We start from the raw sequence: 16,999 nt of genomic DNA, 5'->3' as shown, positions 1-16,999 counted from the left end.
TATCAGTGAGCTATACAAGCAAGTGTCAAAATTCCAACTCCCAAACATACACAGTTTCTAACTTAACCTCCCGTCTCCTCTAATTATGGTCACCTCCATAGCGGGAACCATGGTGAACTGTTTTAAAACTCTTCAAGTTTCCTAGAATTCACCACTTACACAATAGTTGATCTGGTAAAAGGCAACTGAGACTAAAATTAATCTGTAAACACATTCCTAGCAGAGAACAGAAGTCATCCAAAACTTTCAGAGAACACGACTTCAAGTTCTCAAATATAACTAGATAAATTGCTCTGAACTGCATCTCTACTCGCCTGTCTGCTCCTTGGTGAACACAAGGCCAGAAAACAAAAGGTGCCCAAAAGCCAGGTGGTCTAATTACGAAGTAGAAGCAAATGATGCCGTGTGAACAATCAGAAGCTGCAAGATCAATTTATTATTTATTGAGAGATAACTGTAGCCTCTCTCTCCTCACAGGCAAACTAACGTAACAACATTTAATGGGGCTGGCAGTATAATCAAGAAAGAACTCAGTTTCCCTGGTTTCCAACACTGGACTCTATCCACTAAAACCTGTATCAAGACTAATTCTCTTCTGGTAAAAGTGGGAAAAACAAAAACGGACGATCAAGAGAAACCTGGTAACCTAATCACTTAAGATATCTACTGGTACTACACACCGTCACCTTTTAGAATTGAGTGATGTACTTATTGTATAAAATAATCAACTCCGATTTTAATATATGAGAATTTCACAAGGACTAATTCAGTGCTTTAGAAATGGGGAATCAAAAATGAATAGAAATTTATATAGATAGGAATTATAAGATAGAAATCATGTGTGTGTGTGTGTGTGTGTGTGTGTGTGTGTGTGTGTGTTATGACACCACAATTTAAATCCAGTCTCATGTGTCTAGTGATCTGGCACACAGATACTAACATTCAAAAACTATGGATTGAACATTATTATGTGCACAAGTTTACATTAAGGTAACACCTGCTATTATAACAGGTAACAGTGATATAAGGCAACAGAAGTATGTTTCTGGTTCATACACTATCCAATACCAGGGTTCCCAGTCAACAGATAGTTCAAGCTATCTCCTCCTTGAATTTCTGCCCTCCAAAAATGCTTCAGAGTCCTCTCCATTCAGCCAAATGGTGAAGAAGACGACTATGGAGGAGACACACTTAGTTTTTAGGCACTTCAGCCTAGATGTGAAACATATCACTTTATTTCACATTCCATTGGCAAGAGCTAGTCACATGGCCACACCCAGGTGCAAGAAAGGCTGGGAAATGTAGTTTCATCTGGGCAGCTGCTTCCCAGCAACTACTCTGAAGAATATGAATCTTCTGTGCACAGCCAGCAGTACCTACCACAATTATTACGGTAGATACTATAAGTACCAAATATAGTAAGACATAAGGCTAACCATGAAATACGCCTTTGTCTAGATTTTTGGACCTGTTAAAATATGATGAGCGATTCACTCAAAATTTAGCTAATAAAGACAACTAATATTTAAGGTCATTATATGTATTAAATATGAAGCTAACTATATTAACCCACAATTAGCAATCATGTATTTTGAATTGGTGATTCATAACAGTGTGAGACTAGGAGAGATGTACTAACATTCTCTCACATTGTGTCATGACCATACCACGACACTAGCTGGGTAGCATATGTGGAAAAATAAAGCCTTACATTTTTATTAGATTTGAACCTACTACAGACAAGATTATTGTCTCTTCTGTTTGTTTGTTTTGTTTTGTTTTTATTTTTATTTTATATTGGGGTACCTTTAACAATGTTGTGTTACTTTCAGGTGTACAGCAAAGTGATTCAGTTATATGTATACATATATCTATTGTTCTTGAAATTCTTTTCCCCTTTAGATTGTTACATAATACTGAGCAGAGTTTCCTGTGCTTGCAAAGATTGAATATAATCATGTATATAGAAGTGACTGCAAGTAGATGGCTTCTATTATAATTAACTGAAAAATTAAGATCATAATACTGAATTCATAGATTGTTAAGCATATTAGACATAATATATACTTTCAAATCTAGTACATTATAGGTGTTCCATGAAAACATATATAATTCCCATTCTTGTTGTTATTATTTTGAATAGCTCTCCTTTTAATGAGCAAAGGCAGAAGTTCTGGGCTTACTCTTTGTTACAATAGAAAAGGTAAACTACAAGGAAGGATTTCTTATGGAAAAAAACAAGCAGTAGAAATTTGTTAAGCATGAAATGGGTAAAAAGAGGAGAGAAATTGGTCACCAGCTCTGATTCTTGAATAATTTCATCACGAACAAAGTGAAATTAATAGGTTGTTTAAACCAATCTCATCCACAGATGCTTGGAAATGAAGACAAGTGAGTGTGGGAAAGAGAAGTCTAAAAACACCTCCAGATTATGGAGAAGCCTGGTGTTCCTGATCTGTTTGGCAACGAAACTGACTGCTAAAACCACAGGCGGCATTTTGCAGGAAAGAAACAAGCCAACCTTTTCAGTTACTTTGTCCTTGATCTCCTATTCTTGTTGTAACAGAATCTGAAAGAAATTCATGTGACCCATATTGAGAAAATACTTCTAGAAAACCCATTTTGGGGAGGTAAGAATATAAAATCCTCAGAACATGAAAGATTGACTTATTAGAGTCATACGTTGGGAGTGATTTCCCTCCTTTTAAAAAAAAAAAGGTTTTATTTTTATTAATATTATTATAAAAAGTACATTAATTTTTTTATCCATGATTTAAAATATAGCAAAACACACGAGTCCCATGCTGCTTTGATTGCTGTTGGATGGGAAGAAACACTTCTTGTTTGATGCCAATCTCAAAACACTCATCCCTTCAACACCAGTGTAGACACAGGGTCTCCACCCTATGCCTTCTCTGTCCACATCCCACTGAATTTACTGTTAAACCACGCCCCCTTCACTCCATTGGCTGCACAAGTTCTAAATTTCTTAGTTGATTTTCATGAATAAATGGGTTCCAGGAGGGTAAGAAGGGTACCATTTTAAGAAAAAAATTAATAATTTAAGTCCACTTTAAAGAATCTATCATTTAAAGAATGTTAGAATGGGCTCAAAGTTAGTGATGATAATTTAACAAAGAAATACTGCTAGATTCTTGAGTACTGGCAAATAATAGCTATCAATATATGATATATGGACTCAAGCATAGTGCCCATGCATTATATTGATAAGCAAGAACTCTATGCTCAGAATTAGTTGCTATGGATGGAGGGTTGAGTGGTTAATCATTAACAATTTATTGAAGATTTATTTACTCTATAACAATTCTATGGGTCTAAAATGAAACTTTTTTCTTTTGTTTTAAGTGATGTTAATGTTTCTGATAATAAGACCATTTTTGACGACCATTTTTTAAATTTTGTTGACTGATTTATTGAGCAATGGGATAAAAAGTTTTACGGCGTATCTGTTTTGTATTTCTGAAATGTTCTACTTTCATGTCTGAACTTAAAAAAAAAAAAAACCTTCTTATCTTCAACCCTTGTTTCCCTCCCTCTAATAAATAATTCCCTGCTTCCCTAGTCTATATATGATGAAATGATGAGTGGTAGGCTTCTTATTAGATATCATTCCCAACTTCTCTATGACAGATTGGCAATGGTACCAAGATCAGCTTTTTATCTGAACCTTGACTCGAGGGAAAAAATAATTATTTATAGAGCTTTAACAGTCGAAATAGTTTATTATACTTAATAAAATAGAAATATCCAAATAAACTAGAAGTCAGTATAATAAAGTCCAACAAAACAGTTGGACACAAATTTTCCTATTATATGAGAATTTTCATGTAATTCGAGAAAAAAATCTGTTCTTTGTGTTTCCACATATCCTCTTATAGTGTCTATATTTTATGATCACAACCCACTCTTCATTCCAGTTTAACAACTAAACTTTTTCCTTTCCACATACAAGATTTAGAAGGAATTTGATCATGTTGACCTTTTGATTTTAACAACCCAGGATTAACCTAATCAAGAATGGAAATAATGTGGAAATGCTACAGATCAAGCCTCTCTGATTCAAATCATTTAACACATTAATTCTGACAGCTGGAAAATCTTACTCAGAAAAAAATGCCAGCAGCACGTTTAATGACGAAAAGCAAGAAGCACGAGCCTCTTCAAAACTCAGAATGACGCACTATCCATCTCATACTTTACAGAACCGCCTCTATCACAAACCATTTTATCCTCTCATCTCTGAAGCATCCCAGACACGTTCTTTAACCATGAATTCACAGGCCTTTACTCTGCGTGAGCCTCGGAATCGGCAACCTCTTGAGCCAGCGCGGGAAACGGGGAAGGAGCCCATGGCGTTCACCTGGGTTTGCTGAAGACAGCGAAGCAGAAAAGAATGCTTTGCTTCCCTTGGCCTCTGTGTTCCCTGTTAATGTGTAGCGGGTCATTGTTGGGAAATATTTCCTCACCTGACGTTCCAAGAAATGGAGGACCTCACAGTTGTTTTATGGCTCAGTCATTAAACGCGTGAACGTTCCATCCTGCCGTAATCACTGACGGAACCAGGCTGTGGTCTGAACTCCTTCTCAGAAACGCTGCCACCATGTGGCACGTTGGCGCTATGACCGGAAGAGCCCTATAGGTCACGTGGTTGATTTCAACATGGCTGGGCTCCAGCAGAATCTATTCCTGTAACTTCCTATTAAATCACTCCCGCAGGCGCAGAGTAAACCGTAGCGAATCCTGTGGAAATCTTGGGGGTTTTTTAGAATATGTGAACTTCCCTCCGCTACACTGACAATCTGACAGCTTAAGTGGGTTATGTGTTTAAAGGGAAAAAAACAGTTTTTAAGAGCAGAAATAAGAAATCTGTTTTTGCAACGTTATAACCCGTGTGCTTTGTATTTTATAGAGATAGCTGCCATCTGAATTATTAAAATGTGTGCTTAGAACCCACAAATAAACAATATCAATTCATCTGAAACACATACAATTTAAAAGAGATACATTTCCTCCCACCAAGTGTCTACAAACCTATGGATTCGTTACGTTAACACTACAAAAAATTATTCAACCGTATTTATATTAAAAGTAATACTTGGGGGCTTCCCTGGTGGCACAGTGGTTAAGAATCCACCTGCCAATGCAGGGGACACCGGTTCGAGCCCTGGTCCAGGAAGATCCCACATGCCACGGAGCAGCTAAGCCCGTGTGCCACAACTACTGAGCCTGCGTGCTGCAACTCCTGAGCCCTGCGTGCCTAAAGCCTGTGCTCCACAACAAGAGAAGCCACTGCAATGAGAAGCCCGCGCACCACAAGAAAGAGTAGCCCCCATTGCCGCAACTAGAGAAAGCCCACACGCAGCAACAAAGACCCAACACAGCCAAAAATAAATAAATAAACTTATTTTTTTTAAAAAGCAATACTTGGTAAATAGGAGTTGACACCTTAATACAACCAATAATAAATAGGAACATTTAACTTTAATCTCACTTTACACGTGATTCTTACAATGGAGGTGTGAGATAAATTAATACTGCAATCTCCATTTCACAACTGAGAAATGTAGATGAAGAGGTTAAGTAATCTCAAAACAATATTAAATATTTAAAGTGGACTCAGAGCTCTGCAACCCCTAATTTCTGTTCCAGTATTCAACCTTCAACTGTAATTTTTTTTCATTCAAACACCTTTTGAATACCCTGTAAATTTTTTTTTAATATAGAATTTCCTTTTTAATTTTCTTATTAAGTAACCAACTTTATATATCCTGGGAGAAAAATTAGAAAAAGACAATTCAGAAATCTAATCCAGCCCTTCAGAGGTGTGCAAATTACCCTGTCGATGAACACAGTTAAAAAATCTTACATCTGGGGCTTCCCTGGTGGCGCAGTGGCCTGCCGATGCAGGGGACACGGGTTCGTGCCCCGGTCCGGGAAGATCCCACATGCCGCGGAGCGGCTGGGCCCGTGAGCCGTCGCCGCTGAGCCTGCGCTCTGCAATGGGAGAGGCCACAACAGTGAGAGGCCCGCGTACCAAAAAAAAAAAAAAAAAAAAAAATTCTTACATCTGATCTCATTCCAATAACCTATTCCATTTAAAGGTATTACAAATCATGACTACCTGCTCCTCCTAAAAATCTTAATAATAGTTAACACACATACAGTGGTTAAAATAGGCAGGGTATTTGCATATATGTGCCAAGTATTTTTATTTTTACACATACTAATTCACTTAAACCTCTCAAAACGCCCACGAACTGTGCATTTGACAGATATAAAACAGGTATAGCTAGGCTAAGTGATTTGCTCAAGGTCTCACAGCTAATCAGTGGCAGAGTGGAACTCAGAGCCACACTCTGGTTCCTGAAGCAGCACTTGCCAGCAGTAACCCTGCTCTCAGTCAGAAACTGCTTTACTTCTGCCGCACTGAGAATAAATTACCCTTCTTCTATTTTACACAGCAATTAGCAGATCCATCACTTCCAAACAATTCAAACACGGCAACAAAAATCCACGTCCTTGAAAGGTCAATGTAAATCCAATTTAATGAGCGTGAACGTGGATTTTAATGTTACTAATGCCATTTGTTTAAATGACAGGCTGCTAAACACCTGAAATCACAAAACAGAGCTTAAGTAAAAATGGAGGAAGGGTTTCTGAATTCTTTGTATGTATCTGAACAATAGCCTGATAGCTCTTAAGTAAGTATAATTGTGAGGCAAATTTGGTTGCATATATTACCTTCATCTGTTATTTAAACCAAAAGAAACAAAAATCCATTCTATTTAATTTTATTTAAGACTGATTTAGATTCTATTTTTATTCTAATTCAGAAATTATAGAGCCTTTGTAAGAACTAGTCATTTCCCTCCCTCCCTTTTTATGGGACCCCCTCGATGCCCTTCCAGGATGCTGAGAGCCAATCCTATAAACGAAAAAGCTAGTTAATGATATTGTGCATAAGTAATGTTTTAACTGCAGAGTAGTTTGTGTGTGTGTGTGTATGTGTGTGTGCATGTGTTTGTTTTGTAACCACAAAACCAGAGGGGGAAGTGTAGGAGCAAGTGGGTTGGGCAGTGGCAAAAAACCTCATGACACATCTCTCCACCCCCTGTGTTGGTGGAGAATGTCTGGAGCAGCCTTTAAATTCTGAGACGTCCTGGTTGTCAACAGCAGGGAGAGGAAGAGCCCAGAGTGCAGCCCTGAGCACAGCATCAGCACCGCCTGGGACCGGGCTCTTCTTAGCCGCCGCAGACCAAGGTAAGGCTGCAGTTTGCTACTTGCTTGCTGGCCTGTGTATGCACTGTTTCATTTCATGGGGAAGGTCAAGCCGTAAGGAAAATGGTTTAACAGTAAAAGGTGTTAATCAGACTTAAACGGTCCTAGTCTTTGGAATAAGCATGCCAGATCCGGGGCAGATCTCCTGCAGGAAAGGCGGCCGGCTATTTTGAAAGACAGTCGAATAGAAAACTTAAAAATATTTCCACGCCATCCTCAAAAGAACTGAAACTGCTTCTTGCCATCAGAAAAAAAAAAGAAATGTCTATGCCCCTTTGGAATGATTATATCTACATCATTTTAAATGGATAGATGATTGTGGAGACAATTTAAAAGGAAAATGATTTTTAGTGCTAATGTAAACAAATGATAATGCTAATTATTTAATGATCTGACTTATCCTGTTTTCAAGGAAAAAAACCTTTCTGAATATTTTTACCTCTGTATTTAGCTATTAACATTTATCCAAAATGCCTGTATGACACTATTTAGACTTACAAATAGGAAAGCTGTTGACTGTTTTCAGTGTTTTTCTTTCTTGTTTCAAATTTCTAGAATACCTTACTTAAATTATTAACTTTAGAGATAGCTTCATTTCACCTAAGTAACACCTTTTAAATAATTTAAGTTGAAAATCGCATTTGAAATGCATGCTGGAAAATGGAGAAAGCAAGTTTCTCTCACAGCTTTATTTTCTCTCTTTCTCTTTGTGTTTTTCTTCTCTAAAAAATAAATATTCCCATTCCAGCTTATTACTTGAACTCAATTACTGTTGATCTGTTTTCAGGTTTAGATGGCTGGTGACATGAGGTAGCAACGGCATAATCTCTGAAACTCTAAATTTTAAAGTTGAATAAATATAGACTTGTAAAATTCCTCTCTCCTTGCCTAATAGGAAAAGATGGAGAATAGAGGAGGTGGCATTACAAATACTAACTCAAAAGATCATAATATTAAGAAGAAAATTTTCCTCTAAGAAGTAGAGAGTATTTCTACAGAAAATATATATTTATTTGTGACGATTTTGTAATGTGGTAGCCTAAAAAAGCATCACTGTTTTAACCTAGGAAAAGATCAAGTATTTCTTACAAAATATTTTGCAGGAACATTGATTACGATGAGAATTGCAGTGATTTGCTTCTGCCTCTTGGGCATCGCCTCCGCCCTTCCAGTGAGTACAGCTGAATCTTAAAGAAAATTCCTCAAAATAAATGAATTGTGTGTTTCAAGGTGCTACGAACACGTTCACACTGTAATCTCTCTTCACCTTCTCTGTTTCAAAGGTTAAACAGACTGATTCTGGCAGCTCTGAGGAAAAGCAGGTGAGCATCTTTTAGGTTTATCATATAGTTAAATTATTTTTGCAACTGCTGGAAGATGTACTACAAATGTATGGCAATTTTACTTATTTTCATAGTCAAACAAAATAACTTATAAGTATTTACTGAGTGCCTGCTATGGTTCTAGGCCAGTACCAAGCACAGAACTGCTTTTAGTCTCTTAAAACCAAACTAGATTTTTTAATATAATAAAATGATGCTCTAGGTCTATCATTTATGTAAAATGAGTTCTGTGAAGTTGTGTGACTTTTTGTTTCCATGAGTCAACATACTGTTGTAGAAGTAAAAAATTCCATCTTTTGCTTTACTTAGTGGCAAGCTAAGTTTAAAATTCACCTCACATATTGGAGAGTTGGCATAACCATAATACTCACAATATCTCCTAAGATATTTGCTAAGAAGCCCATTATAAAGAGAAAGTCTGTTTATGCCGTTTGTATCTATTGTGCTCATCCGATGACGTTAGATCACATTTTTCTAGACAAAGATAAGACCAAATCAAATTCTTTATTATAATTATTCAACCAGCACCGTAGATGTACCTGCCCCTCCACAGGGTGAAAGCATGCCAGCCAAACAACAAACGGGCATTGTCCCAAGGAGCTTGGACAAAAAGGCACACAGAGTTCAATTCCAGATAAACAGAATAAAGGCCAGTATAGAGCTGCCTGGGGTCACCGCAATTAGATTGCTTAATGAAGATGTTAGGAGAAGTATTGCTGCTTGTGTTTGGGTGTGCAAGTGGGTAGAAGTAAGTGTGTCTGTTTTCCAAGTGATTTAAGAACACAAGTATTGAATCACAGCAATAAGCCAGAAAATTAACATTTCCAGAGAAAATAGTGATCACACTTTTTGAGGCAAGAATTAGTGCCTTTTTAATAGAATAAAATACGGCACATGAAGCCACAGCTGTATAAGTAGTTAAGTGTTATTTAGGAGATAAGTGAAGAGCTCAACCTTCTAGAATCCTAGAAATCTAGAGCTAGTAGGAAATATGGAAAGTCTATAAAGAGACACCCCTGAAGATGAACACCGGTTATCTATGAGCGATATGACTACTGGGTAGATTTTAGTTTGTTTTTCTTATCTATTTGTTCTTCATATTACTTTTTAAAAATTATACATTTATCTTATAAATACAGATAAAGCCTGTATTACAGGTATCATCAGAATAAATATGTATATTAAATGTAATCAATCATAACATTTATCTGTATAATATTTATATAAATATATATATTTTAAAGAAAAAAAAGAGGGAAACTTTGAACTCATCTAGACTAGTCGTTTTCACATTTTTCAGTCAAGGAACCCATTCTTTCAGCAAAAACTGTCACAGAAGCCCAATACGAAGCTCCTCTGGTTAGAGCCAACCATGGGGAAACCCAACGTGCTACTGACTGGTTTCCTTCCTGCACTTCTCCTCCTTTGTGGCTGTGAAGGAATTCTTGGAACCCCCAGGGTAACTTTTCTCCATGACAGAGACGTGAAGTGATCGCCCTGGGCCGTACAGCCCACCAGATGACACTTATTCAGAGCAATTTCCACTCCTCTGCATTAGCATATTACTATCATTTTCCAGATAAATGACTTGGCTAAGTAAAGGCCATTCCATTCACGTCTTTGGCACCTTAAAGCAATAGAACTTTCATGCAATGGTGTTGATATATTTCTGCCCCGCCCACTAAGGTAGCCACTAGACACGTGTGACTATTGAACGCTCTAGTGCAACCGAGGAACTAATTTTTTTTTAATTAACTTAAATTTGAATAGCCATGTGCTTCATGGCTAGAGAATGGCATACTGGACAGCACAGCCTTAGAGAGTTTCTCCTTGTTCCACAGAGACAGGAAACAAGGAAGATCAACACAAATTAAGGGCCCCTCTGCATTAGCTGTATTTCATCTGAGAGGAATTTCTGCTAACAAACGTAGAACAGAAAAGCACAGTGTATCATCAATGTGGAGAGCCACTGGATTTGAGCCCTGGCTCTGCCACTTACTACCACTTAACTTCATCGTGGCTGGGTTTCTCCTGATCTGTAAAATGGGAGTAATCATACTGATACCTCTCCCAGGATTAAATGAATGAGTATTTGTAAATTACTTTGAAAGTGTGTCTGCCTCACAGTAAGTGCTACGTAAGGGTTTGTTAAACGACTCTACCAGAAAGAATAAATTATGAAAGATAGAGCTCAGGCTCCAGGTGACATTATAATAAGCATATTATGCTTATCCATCAAGATCGGGGAAGTAGAGTTGTTTTTTTCAGCTTATCACTTAGAGATCCCTGTTTCTTTTTCTTAATAATGACAAATACGCAACTCTTTTTTGTAGCTTTACAACAAATACCCAGATGCTGTAGCCACGTGGCTAAAGCCTGACCCATCTCAGAAGCAGACTTTCCTAGAACCACAGGTATTTTTAATTTTGATTAATTCTAAATATTAAAATTCTCACAGTTAAAGAACCACCACCACAAAAAACAGCCACCGAGCAGACCACTTGGGCTTGTTAAGTGGATCCTTCCTGCCTGTTGGTAAAGGTGAACTTGGGACACCAATTGATCTGTCACGTTGTCTTCCCGCTTAAGTCATCCACCAATGAGGCTAAAAACTAAGACCTGCTTTGTATGGAAAGGCTAACTTTTTGAATAAAAAAGTTAAGAGAGTATGATGTACACTGATTTGTACCCTTCTTTCTTCAGAATACTGTGTCCTCTGAGGAAACTGGTAACAAGCAAGAGGTGAGGTTCCACTTTGAATCCAAGGTCCACCATGTCTTGGAGGAACTAAGGAAGCAACTCTTTCTCCTGGTGACATTGCCTGGGTTCAATTCTGGCAAAATTCCATTAAAATTCTCCAGTAAATGCCCTGTCTATCCACTGGCCTGAAATTCCAGGGGCGCATCACACCCCTACCCAAAGCCTTGAACTTTCTGCAGACCTGATTATACTGGGCCAACAGTATGGTGGGCTCTAGGTCAGGGATGGTGGAAGTAGAGCCTTTACTTAGTGGAGTGGAGGTGCGGGTATGGGAGAAATATTATGGGATGGGCTCCTGGTAGCCCGATTCATATCTGTCTCATTTCTCTGAGTGACTCTGCCACCACCATCCAAGGGAACAATAGGAACTAGGAACTTTCTCCTCAAAACCTGGAGACCCACCATCTTGAGACCCACCCTCCCTTCCTAACATGAGCTCAGCCAACCATAAAAAAAAAAAGAAAGAAAAAAAATTTTCCTGTCTAAAACTTGCCCACAAAAAACACAAGTGTTTACTAAATGTCAGAAATACCAGGTTTCAAATAAGTTTAGTGTGGCAGGAAATGTTTACTAATGTCTGTTGTTTGAAATACTAAGCCTCTTGCAATTTATTTAAGATATTTTGTTGCTGTCATCTAATATCTGGTAAGCATCTAATTAATGCCTACCAAAGCCAAGACTTTGACTCCAGGAACGTTTCTGTTGCTAACATAATGGTTTATTTAATAACTATTCTTTTTATTGGAATTAGTAATATATTTGCTAAGCAAAGGGATAACTTAAATTTGTTTTCCTTAAGATTCTATTTGAAGATGCTAAGAATTTCTAATAAGGAAAGTTAGATAAATGACCCAATATATTTGCAATCAGAAGTGTAATAGACATTAACTGGTTAATTGAGCTGCAGTTTGTACACATGGATAACACGGTCGCCTTTTGATTATCCAGGCTAATAGGGAGGAGTTTTAGGTTTGGGGGTGAGCATTAATACATGGATGCTCTGATCTCCTGAGAACTGTCATAGAAAAAAACAATCTCACAATTATGTACCTGTATTTACCGCATCATTGAATTTGGTAAATTAAATAGTGTCTAAAATGATCAAGGAAAAACATGTTATCGATATAAATTTATAACTCATACATTTGGCTTGAAAATAATGTTTATGAAAAAGCTAGAAAAATGACTCAGTATAGGATTCCATTTATCCTTGTGTTAAAAGGGAAATTGGAAGATGCTCACTTTAGCTCTTAAAAGCCATTGAGTGCTTTGTTGTGAATACAAAGATTCTGAAACTGGGACTTCCCTGGCAGTCTGGAGGTTAAGACTTCGCCTTCCAGGGCAGGGGGTACGGGTTCAATCCCTGGTCAGGGAGCTGGGGTCCCACGTGCCTCATGGCCAAAACACCAAAACATAAAACAGAAGCAATATTGTAACAAATTCAATAAAGACTTAAAAGATTCTGAAACTAAATAAAGATAGTAAAAGACTAAGGCGCCGTAAAGGCTAAAGGAAAATAAAAACCTTGACACCAATTTTTCCGATCATCTTGATTTTTAGACCCTCCCGAGTAAGTCCAATGAAAGCCCTGAGCACACAGACACTGTGGATGACGAAGAGGATGGAGACAGCCAGGACACTGACGCAAGTGACTCCAGTGACACTGACCATTCCGACGAGTCTCACCATTCTGATGAATCTGATGAAGTGGTCACTGATTTTCCCACTGACGTTCCAGCAACCTACGTCTTCACTCCACCTGTCCCGACCGGAGACACATACGAAGGCCGAGGTGATAGTGTGGCTTACGGACTGAGGTCGAAAAAGATGTTCCGCAGATCTGAAGTCCAGGTAAATCCTTGAACAAGACACATGAGGTGGTTATGAGTAGAGCCCAATTCTAGGGAACAAGGGTCTGCATGCTCACTTGTTCATTCATTCAGCAAGGATTATTACTTTATGATCATTGAATACAAAACCTTTTCCCACTTATTGGTTTTTGTATTAAAGTCCACATAATTTCTCCCTAATTTTGTCTCTCAATCACAATGCTATTTTTCCAAATCCTGGTTATAAAGCACTTATTCTATTTGATTTTTTATTTATTTTTTAAATTGATTTATTTTTGGCTGTGTCAGGTCTTTGGTGCTGCGCATAGGCTTTCTCTAGTTGCGGCGAGCAGGGGCTACTCTTCGTTGCAGTGCAGGCTTCTCATTGCAGTGGCTTCTCTTGTTGCGGAGCACGGGCTCTAGGCACGTGGGCTTCAGTAGTTGTGGCGCAGGGGCTCAGTAGTTGTGGCTCGCGGGCTCTAGGGTGCAGGCTCCGTAGTTGTGGCGCACGGGCTTAGTTGCTCCACGGCATGTGGGATCTTCCCTGCCCAGGGCTCGAACCCGTGTCCCCTGCACTGGCAGGCAGACTCTTCACCACTGCGCCTCTGGGGAAGCCCTCTATTCACTTTTTTAAATTAAAAAAGGATCTGGATTTAGCACATAGCCCTGCCGTGTACGAGTTCCTTTACTTTTAACTTTCGCTTCATTTTCCCTTTATGTAAAACAGATAATGAGACCTTCCTCATGGGTTTCCTCTCATACAAAATTGATGTACCTATTAAACTAAAGGAGATGACGTAATGAAAGGACTTAGTTTGAAAAAAAGTAACATGCTAGTATTATTTTTTTGCTTCAGCCAAATTTAGACATTGTTAGAGAATACCTTGGCCTGAAAGTTAAAAAGCAGAAGAAAATTACAGTGTTCCCATCTCTGGCTGTTTATTGAATTCTTCTCCCGTTTGTTCTGTGATTCAGTATCCAGATGCCACAGAGGAGGACGTGACGTCACACGTGGAGAGCGAGGAGGTGGGTGATGCACCCAAGGCCATCCTGGTTGCCCAGCGCCTCCACAGGGCTTCTGACTGGGACAGCCGTGGGAAGGACAGTCAGGAGACGAGTCAGCCGGATGACCGCAGTATGGAAACCCACAGCCGCGAGCATTCCAAAGAATTCAAGCTGAAGGCCGAGGATGACAGCTATGAGCATTCCGATGTGATTGAGAGTCAGGATAATTCCAAAGTCAGCCATGAATTCCACAGCCAAGAATTCCATAGCCGCGAAGACAAGCTAGTCCCAGACCTTAAGAGTGAAGAAGACAAACACCTGAAACTTCGTGTTTCTCATGAATTGGATAGTGCCTCTTCTGAGGTCAATTAAAAGGAGAAAAATACAGTTTCCTACTTTGCTTTTAGTAAAAAGAAAAAATACATTATAGCAGAGTGGGACAGAATACGAAATGCTTATTTCTCTGCTTAGTTGGTGAATATATGTGTGTGTGGATCTGGAAACAGATCATGGTTTTGATCATTAGTTTAGTGTGTGACTTGATGGTAACACCCTTGCACACTAAAAGCTTCAGGGTTTAGCCTATGTTCTTTCCATATAAGAAATGCAAACCATCATTGCATTTTAATGTTTGCTACCCTTTTATGAAAAGAAGTTTATGTAGAAGCAAAAAAAACCTTTTACACACTTGAGAATATAAAATTTCATGTCACTATGATCTTTTGTTTTTTAAATTAGTTTATATTTTGTTGTGATTATTTTTGTTGGTGTGAATAAATCTTATATCTCGAATGTAATGAGAGTTTGGTGGTGTCAATTGCATTTCTTATTTGATTCCCTACAGTTGCCTGGCAATTAATACATGTCATCATTTTAATTAATGTGCTGGACTTAGTAGACAGCAATCTAAGACCTTCTGGATCAAACATACAGCCCTTGGCTGAGCTAAAGTTCCCAGTCAAGGAAACAGGAGTCAAGTGGAGGTTGATATTCAGCCAGAACTCCTCCAACCATGCAGGGCTCTGTAGGCCACTTCCGCTGAGTGAGAGCAAACTTTTTCTAATTTTCACAAAGCTTATGTCAAAGCTAATGAAAGCTTAGATGCAATCACAAATCAATTTTATTGGTTTTTACCATTCTCCATTCATTTTCGCAGTGAATTTATGCTTCCTTGCCCTTGGATTACAACTTGGTAAGTCCCATAGCTATTCTGATCCCTTGTAGATAATAAACAAATAGTCCCTTTGTACTGGAAAAAACCTAAAAGCTAATAATCAAAATTTTCAACTTCATTCAAAACTAAAAGTTCTGGAAACCTGAAGTGGAGCAAGGGCCTTATTTCTATACCTTGCTCCTCTGCTCTTCTTAAAGCTAGAAATCTCATTGGAAATCTAGAACTTCTCTATTAAACAACTCTTGGGACAAAAGGGGAAATTTTTTAATTGCAGAATTTCTAAAAAATAGTTCTAATGAAAACATAACTCACTAGAGTACCGTTAAACCAGTGATCCCAGAAAATCCATAGCCTTAAACTCTTGCAGCAACAATAAAAGGATGAAAATAAGGATACTGAGTTGCCATCTTAAAACTTAGGAAAGAGCAACAAAGTAAAGCAAAAGAAAGCACAGGGAAGGATATAATAAAGTTAAAAGTAATAGGGAACAGAAAAAATAGTAGAAATTAATATATCAAAATGCTGGTTCTTTGTTAAAAAAAAAAAAATCAGCACCACAGATAAACCACTAGCTAACCCAATAAAGGAAGAAGGGTAGAAAGCACAAATAAGAAATAAAAACAAGGAGATAACCAAGGACGTGAGGAAGTTTTACAAATCAGAAGCAACTTATAATATTTTGCACAACTCAGTCCAAGTTAAACGGAAAACCTAGATGAATTAGATTATTTCCTAGGAAGATACAATTTACCAAAATTAACTTTGCTAATCACAGAAAAGACAAATAGACAAACTTCTATAGTGGAAAGACAAAAAGTTATCAAAGAACTAACTATAAAAACTAGACCCAAATGACTTTACAGTGGAATTTTATCAAAACTTCAAAGACCAGATAACCCTAATACCATTTAAATTGTAGCAGAAAAAGAAAACTCTCAAGTGACCTTTATGAAACAAGTATTACTTTGACACTCAGACCTGGTAATGATTGCAAATGTACACACACACACACACACACACACACACACACACACAGACACACACGTACGTATAAATCAGTCTCCCTCATAAGTAGCAGTGGAAAAATTCTAAATAAACAGAATCTAAAATCAAGTTTAAAGAAGGCATCATAATCAAGGGGGATTTATACCCAAACAATGATGCTTCAATATTGGTAAATTCATTCCTATAATTCACCATATAGTTAGATCTAGGGAGAAAGATGTCATATGATTAGACTTATAGATGATAACAAAGAATTTGTATCAGTCAGCTATTCCTGTGAAAATAATGAGTAACAAACACCCTCAATATCTAAGTAGCTTAGGACATCAAATATTTTTCTTTTTCTCCTTCAACAGTCTGTGGGTTTGCAGGGGTTGTACTTCAGGCTGCAGGACGGATTCAGGTCTGCTCCATACGTCTCTCTATCTAGGATCAACTATCCAGGGCATGTCTGTCTTTCTGATGGTAGAGGCAGGAACAGAAGACAGGTGAGCAGAAACTTATGATGCTTTGGGCTTAGAACTGACACACTGTCACTTTTGATCAAACCCCTTTGTTCAAAGCAAGTCATACACGTAGAAAAC

General features: G+C 38.0%; 1 protein-coding gene and 1 long non-coding RNA gene across 10 annotated transcripts in view; one reads left to right on the top strand and one right to left on the bottom strand.

Annotated features, from left to right (window-relative positions):
- LOC141278828 (uncharacterized) overlaps positions 1-16,999 on the bottom strand; it is a 276,124-nt gene that overhangs the window by 243,167 nt on the left and 15,958 nt on the right. The gene's annotated exons all lie outside the window — the stretch shown is intronic.
- Positions 7,132-15,033, top strand: SPP1 (secreted phosphoprotein 1). Of its 2 annotated transcripts, XM_004315204.4 has the most exons (7): positions 7,132-7,281; positions 8,403-8,470; positions 8,583-8,621; positions 10,976-11,056; positions 11,346-11,384; positions 12,963-13,253; positions 14,207-15,033. In XM_004315204.4, the coding sequence occupies exons 2-7, from the start codon at positions 8,417-8,419 to the stop codon at positions 14,606-14,608; spliced, it is 906 nt and encodes a 301-aa protein (XP_004315252.2). In that variant the 5' UTR covers positions 7,132-7,281; positions 8,403-8,416; the 3' UTR covers positions 14,609-15,033. The 2 variants fall into 2 exon arrangements, with proteins under 2 accessions (XP_004315252.2, XP_004315253.1); XM_004315205.4 differs by lacking the exon at positions 11,346-11,384.

Source organism: Tursiops truncatus, chromosome 5 (genome assembly GCF_011762595.2).
Source record: "Tursiops truncatus isolate mTurTru1 chromosome 5, mTurTru1.mat.Y, whole genome shotgun sequence".
Taxonomy (NCBI): Eukaryota; Metazoa; Chordata; class Mammalia; order Artiodactyla; family Delphinidae; genus Tursiops; species Tursiops truncatus.
Note: the sequence above shows the minus strand (reverse complement) of the source record. Positions and strands in the feature narration are given on the sequence as shown.

Excerpts from the sequence above, each read along its gene's own strand:
- SPP1 (XM_004315204.4), top strand. The coding sequence starts at position 8,417 with ATGAGAATTGCAGTGATTTGCTTCTGCCTCTTGGGCATCGCCTCCGCC. Across the intron at positions 8,471-8,582 it reads GCATCGCCTCCGCCCTTCCA|GTTAAACAGACTGATTCTGG; the intron begins GTGAGTACAGCT and ends TCTGTTTCAAAG. Across the intron at positions 11,385-12,962 it reads AAACTGGTAACAAGCAAGAG|ACCCTCCCGAGTAAGTCCAA; the intron begins GTGAGGTTCCAC and ends CTTGATTTTTAG.